General features: G+C 44.9%; 1 protein-coding gene across 5 annotated transcripts in view; it reads left to right on the top strand.

The window, feature by feature from the left end:
* The first annotated feature begins 15,820 nt into the window (after window positions 1-15,820).
* Window positions 15,821-18,042, top strand: part of TMEM131L (transmembrane 131 like) — a 161,691-nt gene continuing 159,469 nt past the window's right edge. For 3 of the 5 annotated variants that reach the window (XM_032632023.1, XM_032632026.1, XM_032632022.1), the window contains exons 1-2: window positions 15,821-16,016; window positions 16,685-16,755. In XM_032632023.1, coding sequence (XP_032487914.1) covers window positions 15,893-16,016; window positions 16,685-16,755 — 195 coding nt within the window. In that variant the 5' untranslated portion in view covers window positions 15,821-15,892. Of the gene's footprint in view, window positions 16,017-16,173; window positions 16,597-16,684; window positions 16,756-18,042 lie in introns of those variants that run through there. The other 2 variants (XM_032632025.1, XM_032632024.1) reach the window with 2 other exon arrangements.

Raw genomic sequence — 18,042 nt, 5'->3', positions numbered from 1 at the left:
CCAATCTGGTTGTTGCATCGCTGCCCTTGGACAGTCTACTCTCAACACTGCCGCCAGAGGGATCCCCCCGAAATGTCCATCAGATCAGGTCATTCTGCCGAAAGCCTTTCCTGACTCCCCATCTTTCTGCAAAGTAAAAGTACATTTCAAAGTCTTGACAATGGCCCAGGAGGCAGTGCTCACTCTGCCTGACATTCTGCCCTCTGATCGCATCTTCCAAATGTTCCATCTCACATTGCTCCGGCCACACTGGCTTTCCGCAGGCACACTCCTGCCACAGGGTATACTCTGCCTGGAATACTCTTCCTCCAGCTAGTTGCAAAGTTAACTTCTGCTCAAATGTCATCTTTTTATTGAGGCCCACCTTGACCTCCCTACTGAAAATTGTCTGTTCCTGTCTGCCACTGCACCACCACCAACTGGCTCCTGTTCCAGGTTACACAGGAGAAAGTTTTCCAGCCCTTTTTCAGATGGCTCTTCAATATTCTCATCTCACAATCAACTAAAGCAGATCTCCTTCCTTCCAGAGAGTTCCAACATTCTGGGTTGGGACCCAGGTCAATGAATTCAAATACTTATGGTCAGTGGCTTTTATAGCAAAGTGCTGGTCATGATATCTGTTGTAACAGGATACAAAGAAATAAACATAGGAGAACATTCCTCCAGGGGGACTTTATATATGTAGACTTGGACTTCCCTGGTGCGCAATGGTTAAGGGTCTGCCTGCCAATGCAGGGGACATGGGTTTGAGCACTGGTCCGGGAAGACCCCACATGCCGTGGAGTAACTAAGCCTGTGCGCCACAACTGCTGAGCCTGTGCTCTGGAGCCCGCCGCGAGCCACAACTACTGAGCCCATGTGCCACTTGCCGCAACTAGAGAGGGTCCACGTGCAGCAACAAAAACCCAATGCAGCCAAAAATAAATAAACAAATAAATTTAAAAATATGTAGACTTATGTCTTGATACTTAAGAAGAATCCACTTTTGTTGCCATAGACTTTAAATCCAGTTTTATAAAATGGTTCATAATTTGACTTTTCAGGAAATGAAAACACCTATTATACTTAAACAGACGTGAATCATTCTTTCCTATTATAATCTTATGTATTGCCTCTCCCAAACAGACATAATTATACCTTTAAAAAATTGTATAGGGCTTCTCTGGTCACGCAGTGGTTAAGAATCCACCTGCCAATGCAGGGGACATGGGTTTGAGCCCTGGTCCGGGAAGATCCCACAAGCCACGGAGCAACTAAGCCTGTGCACCACAACTGCTGAGCCTGTGCTCTAGAACTCGTGCACCACAACTACTGAGCCTGTGTGCCACAACCGCTGAGGCCCACGCGTCTAGGGCCCGTGTTCCACAACAAGAGAAGCCACCACAATGAGAAGCCTGCACACCGCAACGAAGAGTAGCCCCTGCTCATCGCAACTAGAGAAAGCCCACGTGTAGCAACGAAGACCCAATGCAGCCAAAGAGAAATAAAATAAATTAAAAAAAAATAAAACCAGTTTTATAAAAAAAAATTGTATAATAAGGTTTGAATTCCTTTATTTTGAGAATATGCACTCCTCCTTCAAACATTATTGTTTTCATTTCTTAAAGGTTTGAAATTAGCAATATCAAACGAATCAATCTAGAAATGTACAGTTAAATCTTTAATCTCAGAGAAGAAAAGACCAGTAAGGAAAAGGATCATTGAACTTCAGACCTAGGAAAGAGCTTCAGGGTGCAACACCAGCCCAACTCCTTCATCTTGCTGTTAAAGAACCAGAGCACTCAACAAGACATGGAAGGAACCTAAATGTCCATTGACAGAGGAATGGATAAAGAAGATGTGGTACATACATACAATGGAATATTACTCAGCCATAAAAAAGAATGAAATAATACTATTTGCAGCAACATGGATGGACCTAGAGATTATCATACTAAGTGAAGTAAGTCAGACAGAGGAATACAAATATCATGGGATGTCACTTATATGTGAAATCTAGAAAAAAAATGATACAAATGAATTTATTTACAAAACAGAAACAGACCCATGGACTTTGAAAAAACTTATGGTTACCAAAGGGGAAAGGTGGGGGGAGGGATAAATTAGGAGTTCGAGATTAACATATACATACTACTGTATAGATAAACAACAAGGACCTACTGTATAGTACAGGGAACTCTACTCAATATTCTGTAATAACCTAGATGGGAAAAGAATCTGAAAGAATGGATATATGTATATGTATAATTGAATCACTTTGCTGTACAACTGAAACTAACACAACATTGTAAATCAACTATACTCCAATATAAAATAAAAATTAAAAAAAAGAACTCGAGGGTGTGAGTGGAAATCACTCAGCTGGGGGACCATAAGCTGGTCCTGGAAGCCAGGTCTCCTGAAGGCTAGCAGAGCAATGTCTTCATTATGCCAGAGCAACCTGAAAATCAGCTGGGGTAATTGTGCAGCTAGTCAGATTTTATTTATTAGTTAGCACTAGCTGATACATTTGGGGAAAGCCAAGCCATGCCAACATGATACTACCACTCTTCCATATACAATGAAATTTAAGTCATAAATATGCAGAACCCACTTCTATAAAGTTTGAGTACTTTCCTGGCAATTCACCCTCTGGCATTATCCCATTTGTCACAAAGTATTAACTCCCTGTACCTATGTCTGCTTGTGTGGCTATCTCTTAGGATCTAGTGAGGAAGAGTTGGATCAAAGCAGAGTGGGATGGGGTAGTGTTCAGGACTGATGACACAATGGAGACCTTGCCAGGTGAAATTATGGTGTGGAATGGTATGACCATGGTAACCAAGTTGGGACTCAGAACTTCTGAGATAACCAGCTGCCCTACTTATCCCCAGGATGTTCCCAATGCCAGGTTCCTAGTGACACTTACTCTTTCTTTTCCCAACTCCCACTCTTCAGTCCTCAAGACTCACAAAAATAAAGAGAAGTTTTAGCGATATTTGTTCGATAATCTACACAATTATTCTGAACAAGAAATAAATTGACAGTAGCTCAGGTCATACATACGGGATAGCACAGGACTGAAAATAGGTGATTATTCCTTACACTGCCATCTGGACTAGGAGTTCATTTCCAGAGTAATTGCAGAGATTCTGCAACTGTTTATATACCATTTGAAATCCTAGACCTCTACTCCCAGGAGACCATCATAGTCAGACTGTTTACGTCTCTCACCAGTTGAATGAGAGTCACTTTATTATCTTAAATGCGAGCTCCCCTCAGTCTTGCCCTATTTCCTGTTAACCACCCTTCACCAAGAGATTGGAAGTGACATTAAGAATTGGGGGGCTGGGGACTTTCAGGATAAAGTCTATTGTCACTAAGGTATAGAGATTTTGTGGGCTGCTCTATGTTTTCAGAAAAAAAAACATTCTAAAAATCAAATATGTTTAGCAAACATACTCATGCTTACATCAAATAAAAGAAGGAAGCATGGCCTATTTCTGTTTTACAACTCACTGTCTCAGGGCCTTAGGTATTTGGAATGCAGACTGTGCCCTGTTGGCAGGGATTCGGAATCAATTTAGAGTGTGTGATATGATAACACATGTTCTGGATCAGTGGCAGGGGAATGTTTGGAGCAGTAATTCTGTCTGTCTCCCCATTAGCAGGAAGGCTTGCTAAACTCACAGCTGGAGAGGTGCCTAAAAAGAACTAGGCTCTGTGTGTGTGTGTGTGTGTGTGTGTGTGTGTGTGTGTGCGCGCGCGCACGCGTAAAGGCAACACAAAACCCAACCCCCAGGATAAATGCTAAATTAAGGCCGTCAAAAATGAAACGGTACTTTCATCACAAGGATAAACCGGTATCAAATCAAGATGACTGCCTTTTTCAGCTAGAAGTGCTGCTCTATCCCTTCAGACACGGGGCTTAAAGACACAGGTGATGTTTAACAACAGTAGGGAAAAAACCCTAGACCCAGTGGTCCCAAGAAGAAAATCAAAAGAAAGTGTTCATTTTAATAAGGCACAGAAGGTGGGTGGGTTGGGGGGAGGTATAGAAGATTCAAACAACAGGAGTGAAACTTGATATCTCTCAGGCAGAAGTAGAAGCTGAGTCTTGGCCCTGGTGAGCTGAACATTAAGGAAACACGTAAGTGCGTGTAAGTGCAAGCATGCAGCGAGCGTAATTCAGCAGGCGTTGTGAGGCCGCATGATGAGCTTAGCAAGAAAGATCAAATGTTGTCCTTTGCAAAGATGTAAGTTATTTACTCATTTTGATCAGCAGAAAGGACAATTTGTATAATGTATCCCTGCTTTCGTATTTCTCTTTCCCTAAAGTCTATAGTGTTCTGTAACTTCCTATTGCCTTAGAGTTTACCCTGCTTACACAGACACAGCACTTCTCTCCAGATTGACCTGGATGAATGAATGAATGAGTGGTGTTGGATTTAAAATATTCAGAATATAGGGACTTCCTTGGTGGTTCGGTGGTTAGGACTTCGCCTTCCAATGTAGGGGGTGCGGGTTCGATCCCTGGTTGGGGAGCTAAGATCCCAAGTGCCTTGTGGCCAAAAAGCCAAAACATAAAGCAGAAGCAATATTGTAACAAATTCAATAAAGAATTAAAAAAATTTGTCCACATAAAACACGCAGAATACGAACATCATGGAGCCAATCACAGTTGATCTGGCGTTTTAGATTATTTCTCTAATTCACTCAATCAATTTAATTATGGCTAGCTTAGAGATCACCGGAATCTCTTGAAAAGAGTCAACATGGTTGAATGGTGAAGATACAAGCATATGATTTTACCACTACTTGGTCAAAACTAAAACTGTAAGAATTTATCAAGTCATCTATTGATTTACGATTAGAGTTAAGAACATACTGGCTAACTTTGCAGGCTTCTTCCTTAGAATGAAGCCCTAGTCTCCAGAGCAAGTACTTACCAAGCATTTCTCAGTTGGCACAGTGCTTTTACACGTATTATTCCATGTAATCCTCTTGACCTCTTACCTGTTTGTTTTAAGATACCACCCCGGCTTTTTTTTTCAGAGGTGATTTGAAGTGTTAGGTCTTAATAATTGAACAACATTTTCCCAGAGTCCTGTCTTCATTACGTCAACTTCCTTTGACAACTAGGACAGTCTTAGCCATTTCCTGTTCAGATCCCTTCTCCCTCTAAGACACTGACCTGCATACCGGCTTCCTCCTTCAGAGGTGCCTTGGATTATATGTTCACTGGAGGGACAGAGAGAGGACTGACCACTGATCCCCTTGCCCACTGAGGTTACCATCTTCACCTCTCACCCACCTCCTCTCCTACAGTTTCAGGTCTTGGTTTGTGTTTCAATCCACACGCCTTGTGCTTGTTGATCCTGCCACTTACACCTTTCCAAGTGGAGCTGCATCTCCCTTCCCACTTCATAGTCCGCACGTTCTGCCCAAAAGAAACACTGTCCTCCAGCCTTTCCCGGCTTTATTGCCTAGAAGTCCCTTTTGCTCCAGCCTCACGTGTGTGTACTTTTTTCTCTGTACAGTATTTTAAAAACTTTTTATATATTCCTCACTGTACTGAGTAGTTTTTCACCAAATCTATCATAGTTATCGTTGCCATTTCCCTGTTAGTGGATTTATTTCGGGTGTTTCCAGTTTGGAGCTATCACAAATAACATTGCCATAAATGTCTTGTAAAATATTTTTCATTTAAAATGATTTTCTCAAAATAAATTTCCAAGAATATTACTGTGTCAAAAGGTACAATCATTTTTATGGCTTTTATTCTGTACTCGGTTGCCTTCAAGAAAAAGTACCAACTTGTCCTGTCCTTGGCACTGTGAAGAGTGGGCTTCTTTGAATCTTTCCCAACACTGGGTTTCATAATAATTTGCGTTTTTATTGTCATTAATTTAATCATTATGAAATAATACTGCAGCGTTATCTTAATTTGCACTTTTTTTTTTTTTTTTTGCTGTACACGGGCCTCTCGGTGTTGTGGCCTCTCCCGTTGTGGAGCACAGGCTCCGGACGCACAAGCTCAGCGGCCATGGCTCATGGGCCCAGCCGCTCCGCGGCATGTGGGATCTTCCCGGACCGGGGCACGAACCCGCGTCCCCTGCATCGGCAGGCAGACTCTCAACCACTGCGCCACAGGGAAGGAAGCCCCTTAAGTTGCACTTTTAATTGAGGCTGATCTAGCAATAAAAAAAATTTCAGGACTGGAATGATGTTTAACACAGAGCAAAAATAATTTCCAAGGGGAGCGGAAGGGGGTCATTTCTTCAAATCTATTGGGCTGGCTCGGAAGAATTTGCCTACACGCTGGCGGGAAAAACTCGATTGCCGTTTAGCAAAACTGCCAGTACCGCTCTAGTCTAGACCCTGCTTTCCTCACACACAGGTGATTGCCAAAGTCTCTTAACCAATTCGCCAACCTTCCACTCCCCGAGTCATTTACCCGCAGCTCCCGGTTTAAAGCGCTCACAGAGGAAACAGGGCCGCGGGAGGGACCGAGGGCACAGCCCCCTGAGACTGAACCTGTCTCCCGAGCCCTAGATGGTGTGCTTTCTCCGTCGTGCGCCTCTCACTACTTTCTGGGAAGCCAGGTGTCTCCGAAGAGCCGCCGGCTGATGTTGGAAGGCTTTCTCTCCAGTCCTCTGGCTGCAGCTCCTGCAGCCGCAGCGCGAGGCTCACCCCCAGCTGTGTGTGATTCTGCCCTTGGCCTCAGAGCTGTGCCCCAGTTAGGGATGCACCGGCCGGCTTGCTCAGGTTGCTTGCCCTGCCTTTTGTTTGCCTGCTGCTTGGTTTCTAGGGCTGCTCCCCTGCGCTGCCAGGCGGTCAGGGTACCGCGAGGGTGGCGAGGTGCGGCGAACTGACTTTGTGCGCAGTGGAGACCCCTGATCGCTTGTGTGCCGCTTCTTTCCCGAGGGAGGTGTGTGGGAGGTCTGAGTTTAGCAGGATGTGGAATCGTTGTGCCCTGTGAGCGTGTATTGTTTGATCATGCTGATCAGATCTTAATCGAGATGTTCCTTTCCCAATGGCTGGGCAGTTTTATTTTGCAGTTGGAGGGAAAATAAGGAAGCCCTATATTGCCTTGCCCGCCTGGGAATTGAAACACATGTCTAAATAAAAGAACTGAAGTGGAGCCTTTTCACAACATGAGGGCATTCTGTTCGTGTGGGCCTGGCATTAACGTTGACTCGGTAGAAGCATCGTCTGGGCCATCAACCTGAGCTTCTCTCCTGCTGTGATCCTACAAACTCTTCGGGCTGACCTCCTTCAAGTTCTCATTTTGCTTTTCTTAATACAGGAAACGGCAACAACAAAACAATGTGCCGAGCACTCTTCTACAGGCTTATATATATGACCTCATTTTTCTGCCACAACTTATGAGGTAGATGATTATTATCTCCATTTTACAGGTGAGAAACTAAGGCACAGAGCGGTTGGGTAACTTGCCCAGCCCCCCAGACAGGACCCTAGATTCTGCTGACTGTATCCTTAGCCAGTGGCTGGAGCCTGGCAGTACGGGTCCGAAGAAACGGCAAGAACAATCCCCCTTATCACGTCAGAACCATAACATCTGGCTCCCTGCTGCTGACCTGGCAGCTTTTTATTTGAACTTTAAGTGCCAAACTTAACATGATTGTAATCTGAAAGCACGCAGTTTCAGGAAGCTGTGAAGTTGCTTTACTCAGTGGATTTTGGAATAGTAAGAAATGATGAATAAAAAAAATGCAGGCTTCCTGCTCTCAAGCCATCAGGTCTGGGCAGAAAATCATTCAACGCAGGACATGGAAAGGACCTTAGAGGTCACATCATTTTATGGCTTCATTTTATAGTCAAGAGAAAAGGCCCAGGGAGGTGAAGTGCCTTGTTCAAGGTTGTGAAACACATTTTCCAAAATTTCAGTTAGATTGTTTAGATGGGTAAGTCAGATAAGTGTTGTTGAAATGCTACTATTAGAATCCTATCTAGTTATGGAACTTGATAGATGATATTAGTTTGGGGAGCTTCTACAGCAATATGTAGAAGTTCATATGACTTAATTCAGGGTTACCTCATCTAGACAGACCCATTTCCAATACTAAGCATGCCATTTTTTCTGGAACCATGACACCTTCAGTGACCAGAAGTTGGTTGGTTGTACAGTATTGACAACCTCTTAAAGAGAATTTCTTAGTTTTCTTGGTGCCATAATGGCCTTTATTCAGTGTTTCCAATTTCCGTGTGCTTTCTATACATTTCTAATGATCACCATGACATCACTGTCCATTCACATGAGAGTAAAGGCGGTATTGCTCCGGTGGTGAAGAATGTGGATTCAAGAGACAGACAGCCTGGGTTTGAATTTCAGCTCTGCACCTTATTGCTTTATGATCTGTGCCTCAATTTCTCCATCTGTAAATTAGGGCTAATAACAGTACCTACACCCCATATGGTTGCTGGAAGGATTAAATGACTTATTATAAGCAGAGCTCTTAGGATAGGGCTTGACATGACATAAGCAATATATGAAGGTTATCATTATTTCTAGAAGAGGAAGCTAAATTACAATGGAATCACTTTAGACTGTTAAATGGAGCTGAAAAAGTGCTTACTATTTTTGCTTCCCAGACTAAGGCTGGGCCTTGTTTTATAGCTTAAGTGGGACCTTAAAAAAAGCAGTTTTTCCAAGATCATCTAAAAAGAAAATTGACTCGATTTACAGAATTGCAATTCTTGCCAACCTTCTGAATGAAATCTACTTCTACATCTTTTCCAATAACAAATAAGAAAGAAAGAAAGAAATGAAGGAAGAGAAAAATAAATTCTCCTCTTTGGTCTACATTTTGAACTCCCAAGTAGAACATTTTAATAGCAAGTATAAACAAATCAGTTAATTCAGTCACTATTTTAGAAGTTTACACAAATAACTTTCTTAAATAGACTGTAAGCTACTATGTACACAAATCAGTAAAGGGACAAGATCTGTATGTCTGAAAGTGTGGAGACTCAAAAGAAAAATGACAGATTTTACTGAATTTCATATTGACCTTAATTTATCACCTGGACATTGTACAGATGGGGTATGATTTGTAGCTATATGTGCAATCGTAACTTATTCTTAATCACTGTAGCTGGGCCTTCATAGACTTTTCTAACCTTCCTACAAGCATCCTAAAATAAATAGAATTGAAACTTGGGGAAAAAAATGGAAGTTTCCAAGTGAGTTCTTGCTTTTTTATCTTTGGAGACAGTATGGTGCAGTAGAATTAGAGTCCAATTTTAACTCCAGATTAACAATCTACCCTGTCAGTTTCAGTTTCTAACATGTAAAATAAGGACAATAAGGCTAATCCCATTGCGTTTTTGCCAGGTTTACATAAGACACGAATGTAAAGTGAGTGCCCAGTGACAGTTCTCCCTTCTCTTTAGACATAGGAAATAATACTTTGTTCTGGAGAGGGTGTGGAGAAAAGGGAACCCTCCTACACTGTTGGTGCAGCCACTGTGGAAAACAGTATGGAGGTTCCTCAGAAAACTAAAAATAGAGTTACCATATGATCCAGCAATCCCATTCCTGGGTATATATCCAGACAAAACTGTAATTCAAAAAAATACATGCACCCCTATGTTCATAGCAGCACTATTCACAATAGCCAAGACATGGAAACAACCTAAATGTCCATCAACAGATGAATGGATAAAGAAGATGTGGTACATGTATACAATGGAATACTACACAACAGTAAAAAAGAATGAAGTAATGCCATTTGCAGCAACATGGATGAACCTAGAGATTAACATACTAAGTGAAGTAAGTCAGACAGAGAAAGACAAATATCATATGATATCACTTATATGTGAAATCTAAAATATGACACAAATGAGCTTAACGACAGAACAGAAATAGACTCACAAGACATAGAGAACAGACTTGTGGTTGCCAAGGGGAGGTGGGGGAGGGATGGAGCGGGAGTTTGGGATTAGAAGATGCAAACTATTATGTTTAGAATGGATAAACTTCAAGGTCCTACTGTACAGCACAGGGAACTATATTCAATATCCTGTGATAAACCATAATGGAAAAGAATATGAAAAAAATGTGTATATATGTATAACTGAGTCACTTTGCTGTACAGCAGAAATTAACACAACATTGTAAGTCAACTATGCTTCAATTTTAAAAAAAGAAAGAATATTTTGATTAGAAAAAGCTGCCCCCTCTGGGAGGATGCAGCATCACCGGCATGTGGTCTGGCCTGTCAGTGCCCTTGTGGAATCAGAAGGCAGCTCCTCTCACTGTAGGCAGCCTGGAGCCAGGGCCAGCTGGGTGCATCAGGGCTGGATTTCAGGCCCCGCTTCTCGGGTGCTCCAGGCATGAGCATACATGGCAGCCCAGTGTACATGATGAGAGGGAGCCAAATGTGTGCTCATCAGGACAGAAAGCTTTCCAGGAAGAGAAAACAGCAAGTGCAAACGTCCTGAGGTGGGGCGGGGCGGAGGGTGGTCAAGCCTGGTGAGCTCGGTGGACACAAAGGCCCCCGGGCTGAAGAGCAGTTATCAAGGGGAAAGCTGTGGAAGATGAGGTCAGAAAGGTGAGCAGGGCCAGATCGCGCAGCTCCCTGCAGGACGAGGATAGGAGTTTGGATTGTATTCTAATTGTATGGGAAACCACCAGAGGGTTTCATATTAATACATAATATGAATTCTATGTTAAAAAAGTCATTTTGGCCATTGCACAGCCGACACATATATAAGTGATGAGGATGGAAGCAGAGAGACCAGTAGAGGGCAATTGGAGGAGTCTACATGAGCGATGGGGCGCTAGCAGGGTGGTGGTGGAGAAAGAAAGGTGAGGTAAGGGAAATACTCTGGAGCTGAGTGCCTCAGGACTTGCTGAGAGATTTAAAGCCTGTAAAGGAAAGAGGAATTAAATATGACTCCTTGGCTTTTGGCTCGAGCAGCTGGGTAGATGGTGCTGCCATGGACTGGAGGTTAGGGAGAGTGGGGATTTAACAGGTTTGGATGGGTACAATAAAGAGTTTGGACATGTTATGTCTGAGATGCTTATTAGCCATTCAAGTGGGGATGGCAAGCAGGCAGTTGGATGGATATATGAGTGTGGAACTTTAGGTTCGGGCCAAAATTCTAAACTTGAGACTCGTCGGCTTATAGATAATATTTAAATATACAGGGCTGGATGAATTCATCGAGAGAGAGAGAGAGAGAGAATATCCAGGACCAAGCCCTGGGGTCCTCTTACTTTGAAAGGTTGGGCATAGGAGGAAGCAGCTGCAAAGCAGATTGAGGAGGTAAGGGCAGTTGAAGATGGTAGAAAGAGTTGTCTGCTGCACTTGATGGGAGCTCCATTGACACAGACTTACAGTGATGGCCCTGGGGAGAGTAGACTGTCTTCTGGAGAATAAACTAGATTACTAAGTGCTAAACACTTTCTCTGCAGCCCTCTAATCAGTATTTACTTTTGTTGCTTTTATTCATTTAGCTAATTTAGTTGATATAAAATGATACATGATAGGTCTTTTAATTTGCACTTGTAAAACAAACCAAGTATTACTTGCTATTTCCTCTTGTTATATGAGCATTCTGTTAATATCTTTGAGACTGGTTATTGTTAATGATTATGGCTCACTTTCATTTTTGTATTGGTGAAGTTTTTTCTTTCTCTCACTTGCGATTGTTTTTGACAGGAAGTAACAGAAAACTTGACCACAATAAGAAGAGGTTACTTTTGCTTACAAAATAAGATGTTAAAAGGTAGACAATCTAGCAATTCTATAATTCCTCTAGGATCAAGACTTCTGCCTTTCTAGTGCACCATCCTCAGCGGGTAGTTTGTGTCCTCAGGCTTGTCTGAAGGCTGCCAAACCTCTGGGCATCACATCTATATTCCATCAGGAAGAGGAACACGGAGCAAAACTCTTGTACTAGCTGTCTATTCGTCTTCATCAGGAAAACAGTAGCTTTCCTTGAAGCCATGCCAGTAGAAGTCTGCTTACATCACAATGACCAGAAGTCGGCCAAATAGCCATGCCAAGTTGCAAAGGAGGCTGGGAAGGTGACTATTTTTTTTTTCACTCATGTATCATTCATTTAATCATAATTAAACATGTAGCAGGACCACACTCGAGGCATCCTGTGTAAATCACATTCTAGCCTCTCTTGAAAAATTGTCTTTAATTTTTTAAAAAGCTATCTAATAAATGTAATCAATTTAATTAACTTTTATTCAGTAAAATTTACCCTTTTTATTGTACAGTTTTATGAGTTTAAAAAAACATGAAGAAAGATGACGATTTTTAACTATGAATACTGTTGCTTCCTCAAATTGCTTGATGTTCCCACAGCAGAAAAGGACAATGGATTAACACAACAGGATAGGACTTCCCAGGCAGTCCGGTGGTTAAGACTTCGTGCTTCCATTGCAGGGGGGAAGAGGTCCATCCCTGGTCAGGGAACTAAGATCTCCCATGCCACGTGGCTCGGCCAAAAACAAAAACAAAAACCCAACCAAACAAAAAACCACAACAGAGTAGTTTAAGAAAGGTGTGAATACTTAACTGATGCTTCCTGAGATGAGATGAAATGGAAGAAAGAGTAAGAAGGGTCCTCTTGAGTCAAGGGGGAGGTTTGCATCGCAAGAGTACCTGACCATAATCCCTAGGTTTCTGCCAAGCTCAAAAACCATCCCTTCTGGGCATTTCCTCCCAGGCAAGGATGAGGCTTGCATCCCAGCAATGATGGTGGTGATGATTTGATAAAAGACTTAGTTTTGTTGTCTCTACTGGGGTGAGGCCTGAAATGTATGAATAGGTGAGCTAGAAAACAGCTGTTACCTGTACATTTTCATTAATCATTCCCATTTCCAGCATGTCTGAGTGATAAGAGATGACAGTGAATGGCAATGAATAGGTAATTCAAGTAACTGAACATCAGTGTCAAATTTACCGCACTCATGATAGTCTGGCACGTCCCCACAACGTGAACACAGGGTAATACCATTACTAGCATTTATTGAGCCCCTATCCTGGATGCTTACCCTACAGTATCTCATTTAATCTTTACAACCACCTTGTGACCTGGTGTGTTGAATCTTCTCTGGATTAGATATAAGTGATTTGGGCTTGACCCTTCCCCGTCAACTTTACGTGGGATGTGTCGAGCTATAACTCACAGTTATAAACTTGCTTGGTTTTCATCTGTACTCATTAAGAAAAAAAGAACAAGGGTAAAGTACGTCAAAAGCATGGTCAATATCTTACATGTTTAAAATAAGTATAGATTTAGTTGATTTTAGGAGTGGTTTAAAAAAAATTACACGCACCTAATTTAAAATTGATATCCTCTAGTAAAATATCTCCTGTGTCTCTTCCACCCTTTAATCTTCTGTATATAATTTGCGTATTGAGTTAATTCATGTTTACATTAATTTTCTTCCAGTTAACATTATTTCATACATACTTCTCCATAACTCTGCCACTATAACTTGGATACTTCTCATCCTTTCAGGGCTTCAGTTGCTTCTGTAAAATGAGGCAGTTAGGCTATTATGTAATAGCCAAGGTTTTTCCAGCTCTAATAGAATACCTATTATCCACAGGGGAATAATGGAAATATAGCACAAATGACACAGACTCTTCTTTGGAGAACAAATTTACTTCAAAACATGGATGCTACTTAATGGGCCATAACTTTCCTGTTGTTCATGAGTCAGCATGAAAAATACCTCCAGAGAAGGCTAAGTAGGTCAGATTTATCTAAGAAGACAGCTGTGTAATCCTGTATCCCTCTCCAACCTCATGGCACTGCAGATACATATTTCTGGCTTTTTGAACAACAGTCAAATAGCATTACCAACTTTGTAAAGTTCACAAGACTGCAACTTGAAAAATTAAGCTGGCCTTTAAAAAGCTTCAGTAGAAGATAAAATAGAGCTGTGTTTATATATGGTCCATAGCAGTTTTCTTCTATCTTTTAAGCCATTTCCATTGATTCTGAGATACTGGTTGGTGTGAGAAAGACTTTTACTAAAAAGTAAAATAATTTAAAAATTAGTAAAGTTTTGGGTTGTGTCTGTTTATGAAACCTGTTGAATAAAACCTGTTAGGCTGTTGATGTTTGCTTGCTTTCCTTTCTAAGTAGTATGGTCATAAGTGGACTTAAAAATACGTATTGTAAATAAATAGGCCAATGAGAGAACTTTCATGTAGAAACAAACTTTGAAAGTGCAGTTACTGCCGAAGTGGGCTGGGCAAGTATTCTTGTCATAGAAGGCCCCCTTAACACAGTAGAAGAAAGACCTTCAGAGCCCAAGGGGCAAATGCAAACCTAGAGAAGTGAAACTAAGAGAAAAAAGAAGGGACGCGTTGGGATGGGACTGGAGATCCTTGCTAAGGAAAGGTAGATGCTGGCAGGCAACACAGAAAAAAAGGCAAGGGACAGAGAGAATACTGGAGAGTGGATAATGCAAAGTGCCCTTCTTTTTTTTCACATCGAGGTTTTATATTTGTACTAATCTTCTTAAATGTTTAGTTCTGGCCAAGCAATTAGGCTATTTAACCTTGTTTAGAGTTATGCCCAGACAGTGTGAGATTGGGTTCACAGTACTGTATTATGTCCTTGGGAAAGAGAGGATCCATAATTGATTTAGTCCTTCTCCGCATCTGCCCTGCTATTCGATCACTGCTTTGCCATTGTCTAGACTCTAAGGCACCAGAAGCAATTAAATAGAGGATCAATGTAAGCAGACAGGTGTGCCATGGTCACTTCCCCTCTTCATTTTACATGGCTCATATTCTCTGAATTTCATACAAGCTACTCTGGAAGCAGCAAATTAAAAATATCTTAAGATTGCCAGTACTTCCAGGTCGCGCAAATAGATCCCTTAAAAAACCTTGCTCCTGATACCACTGGCAAAGGCATGATATTAACTTAAAAGAGATCTCAGATCTTAGACGTACTTTTTAGTTATAGGCATCAAAAAATGTATTTCCAAGTATCACTTATATTACCCCGTGAATGTCAGAGATAGCAACTCACCACATCCTTGACCCCAACCAGGTTTCAGAAGACGCTGACTAAATTTTGCAATAGGAATCCGAAAGGAGTGTGTGCAGGGTCTTTAAAGCTCTAAACCCCCTAGGAAGAGGCTTCCCCACCTGTCACAAACTGGACCGTCTCCACAGAGGGTGCCGGGCCCACCACCGCCACGCGGCGCTGAGGTCAGCCTCTCGCGTCTTGGGAGAGCTCTTTTTAATTCTAAATTACAGACTTTGCAGCCACCGGATATCCTCGCTGCAGAACTGGCAGTAGCCATGTGGCAGCACTCGCCTTTCCTGACAACCACTGCATTATTTCCACTAATACCCTGTCTGGGGCCTCTTGCTGGGCGACTCCTCATTTCCACCTCCCACCGCCGCCCCTGCCCCTGTGGGTAATAACCCGATCGTGGCCAGCGTGCCCAAACAAAGCGGAAACCACCCCAAAGTTCTTGGCGATAGTGGCCCGAGAGCCCCTCCCGCCAGCTCTCGGCGCCCCTGTCACGCCCGCGGAACGTGCCCGGGCCCCGCAGCCTCGTGGGGGGTAGCCGCAGGACGCCGCGGGGCGGGCCCGCAGCCATGTGCTCCGAGCCGGGCGGGGCGGCGGCTGCGGCCTTCGCATTGTCCACGTTCCCCGCGCCCCGCCGCGCTCCGTCCCTCCCTATCTGTGGCGCACACGCGCGGAGCAAGCGGCGCGCCCGAGGCTGGCCTGCAGCAGCTGCGGCGGCGGCGGCGGCGGCGGGGGCGGAGGCGACGCGGCGCGGGGAGGGGCGGGGCAGGCGGCGCGGGGGCGGGCCCGGGGCGAGGAGGCCGGGGCGCCAGCTAGCGAGAGGCAAGCGCGGCGAGCAGCGCAGAGGAGCGCGAGCAGCAGCATGGCGGGGCTCCGACGCCCGCAGCCGGGCTGCTACTGCCTCACCGCCGCGGCCGTGAACCTCCTGCTGGGCGTCTTCCAGGTTCTCCTGCCCTGCTGTCGCCCGGGAGGGGCTCAGGGACAAGGTCAGCCTGGCGCCGCTCCGCTGGCTTCCCTCTCCACCCCGCCCCCCCTTTCTTTTGGGGGAACTGCTGAAAGCTATGAGAGGGCGAGGGGAGGAACGGGAAAGGAGGAAGGAAAGCGGTTGCAATTCCGGGCTGGTACCCTTTGCTCACCGCGGCGTCCCCTCCGGCACCCTCCGCCCCCCGCCAACAGAAAGCTGGGAAGTCGCGGGGCTCGGGGACCGCGGCGCGGACCGCTAGCCGCGCGCGCCTCGGAGCCTTTGTGCGCGGGCCCCGGGCGCCCTGGGCGCAGCCCCCGCTTTGTGTGGCGCGCGCTGGGGCCCCGCCGCGGCCCGGCTTCCTGCAGCTTTGTTCCCTGGCCGCCCGGGCCGTGTCCCGCACACGCCCGTCCCAGCTGCTGCGGGATGCGGAGCGCAGGGTCCCGCGGGGTGGCCTCTCCTCTCCGTCCCCCCAGCGCTAGAGCCCCCGAGCCCGCACGTCCGAGGGGCCACCGGCTCGCACCCCGTCCATTGTGTTCCGATCTTCGGCTCGCTCCTCGGGTGGCCTCCGCTTCTAGAAGGGAAGGGAGGCTTGTTTTGGTGAGGTGGGTGCACGGGGGGACAATCGGGAAACAGGAAGCGTTTTTTTTTCCGTGCATTAAAAACGCGGTGTGTTTTTTGGTGTTGGTGCAGCGATCGAGCCCTTGCCGAACGTGGTGGAGCTGTGGCAGGCGGAGGAAGGGGAACTCCTGCTGCCCACTCAGGTGAGGACGGGCAGGTGACAGGGCGGCTGCGCGGGTGCAAGGGAGGAGAGGCCCGGAGGCCGCCGGCCCCCACGGCGGCACCAGCGCTCGGGCCACTTTGCAAGGCAAATAAACGGTCGGGCCGAGCCTGAACACCTGGCCACGGTGGCCTGCCCGGCCTCCTCCCGTGCCATGTGACAGGGCGTGAGTCACGCCGTCCCCAAGTTCAGGAGGTGGGAGCCGAGGCCACCTCAGCAGGGCCGCTGCCGGCGGCGGCGGTGCAGAGGGGAAGGGCGGGCCCCTCGGCCGCCAGTGGTCCGGGGTGGGCGAGGGACCCGTGCCTGATCTCTGCGTGAGCCGTCCTGTGTGCCTGAGGACCACGGGAGGATGGAATATTGATTTCAGAAATGTTAGAGAGTGGTCCTTGCAGTTAGCGTTAAGTAGCTTTGGGATGAAGATGTTACTTTAAAGGATTGTAATCTTGGGTTTTGTCCAAGTGCCTTTAATTTGTGTTAGAATACACCCTCTTGTTAAGAACTTGAATTTCAGGTTTCGTATCCCCCCCCCCCCGTGTGATGTAATGATTGCATGTGGAAAAATCATTACTAATGATTTGTTGGGAATCTGGCATCATCAGATTTACCGCTTCAATAGAGTACTGCAAAGCCTTTGTGTTTAAGATTTAACCTTTAGGAGAATTTCTCATTGACTGCAGATGTACACATTTAAATATAATGTTGTTGACTTTCTCATCAGCGACAGTAGTGACCCCAAATGCATGTTTTGGGTGGGTGGGGGGTGGTTTGAATTGTAAGGGACTACTCAGATCGTGTGCCAGTAACTTTTAAGATGTTCATTACTTCTCACATTGGTGGCAGCACGTAATTCTATGTTGTCTCTTGTGGCTGTTTAGAAAACAGGATGTGTAGCTGTAACTTCACTGGCGAGGCTGTGCAGTTTTACATTTCAGTGTTCTTCCTCGTATGTGGAGCATTTAGAGGGCTGGTTTTGAGATATTTGGAATATTCATTTTAACCAGGGCTAATGAATAACAGCTTCAAGGTGGAGAGGTGATTTTTTCAGAGGAAAAATGCACTGGACCTTCCCTGAAGGCCAGCAGGCTGAAAGAGACCAGTCCTTGGAGAAAAAGCCCCATCAGGATGGGGAGCAGGTAGTCTGTCCTTCTCTTAAAAGTTTATTCCTAAATAGATTTTTTTCCCCTGATTGTAAAGGGCAGATGTGTAGTGTTACAAAAATGCAGAAAGATGAAAACGAAATAGAAATCACTCAACTCCTGCTGAGAGAACC

Source organism: Phocoena sinus, chromosome 5 (assembly GCF_008692025.1).
Source record: "Phocoena sinus isolate mPhoSin1 chromosome 5, mPhoSin1.pri, whole genome shotgun sequence".
In the NCBI taxonomy this organism is placed as follows: Eukaryota; Metazoa; Chordata; class Mammalia; order Artiodactyla; family Phocoenidae; genus Phocoena; species Phocoena sinus.
Note: the sequence above shows the minus strand (reverse complement) of the source record. Positions and strands in the feature narration are given on the sequence as shown.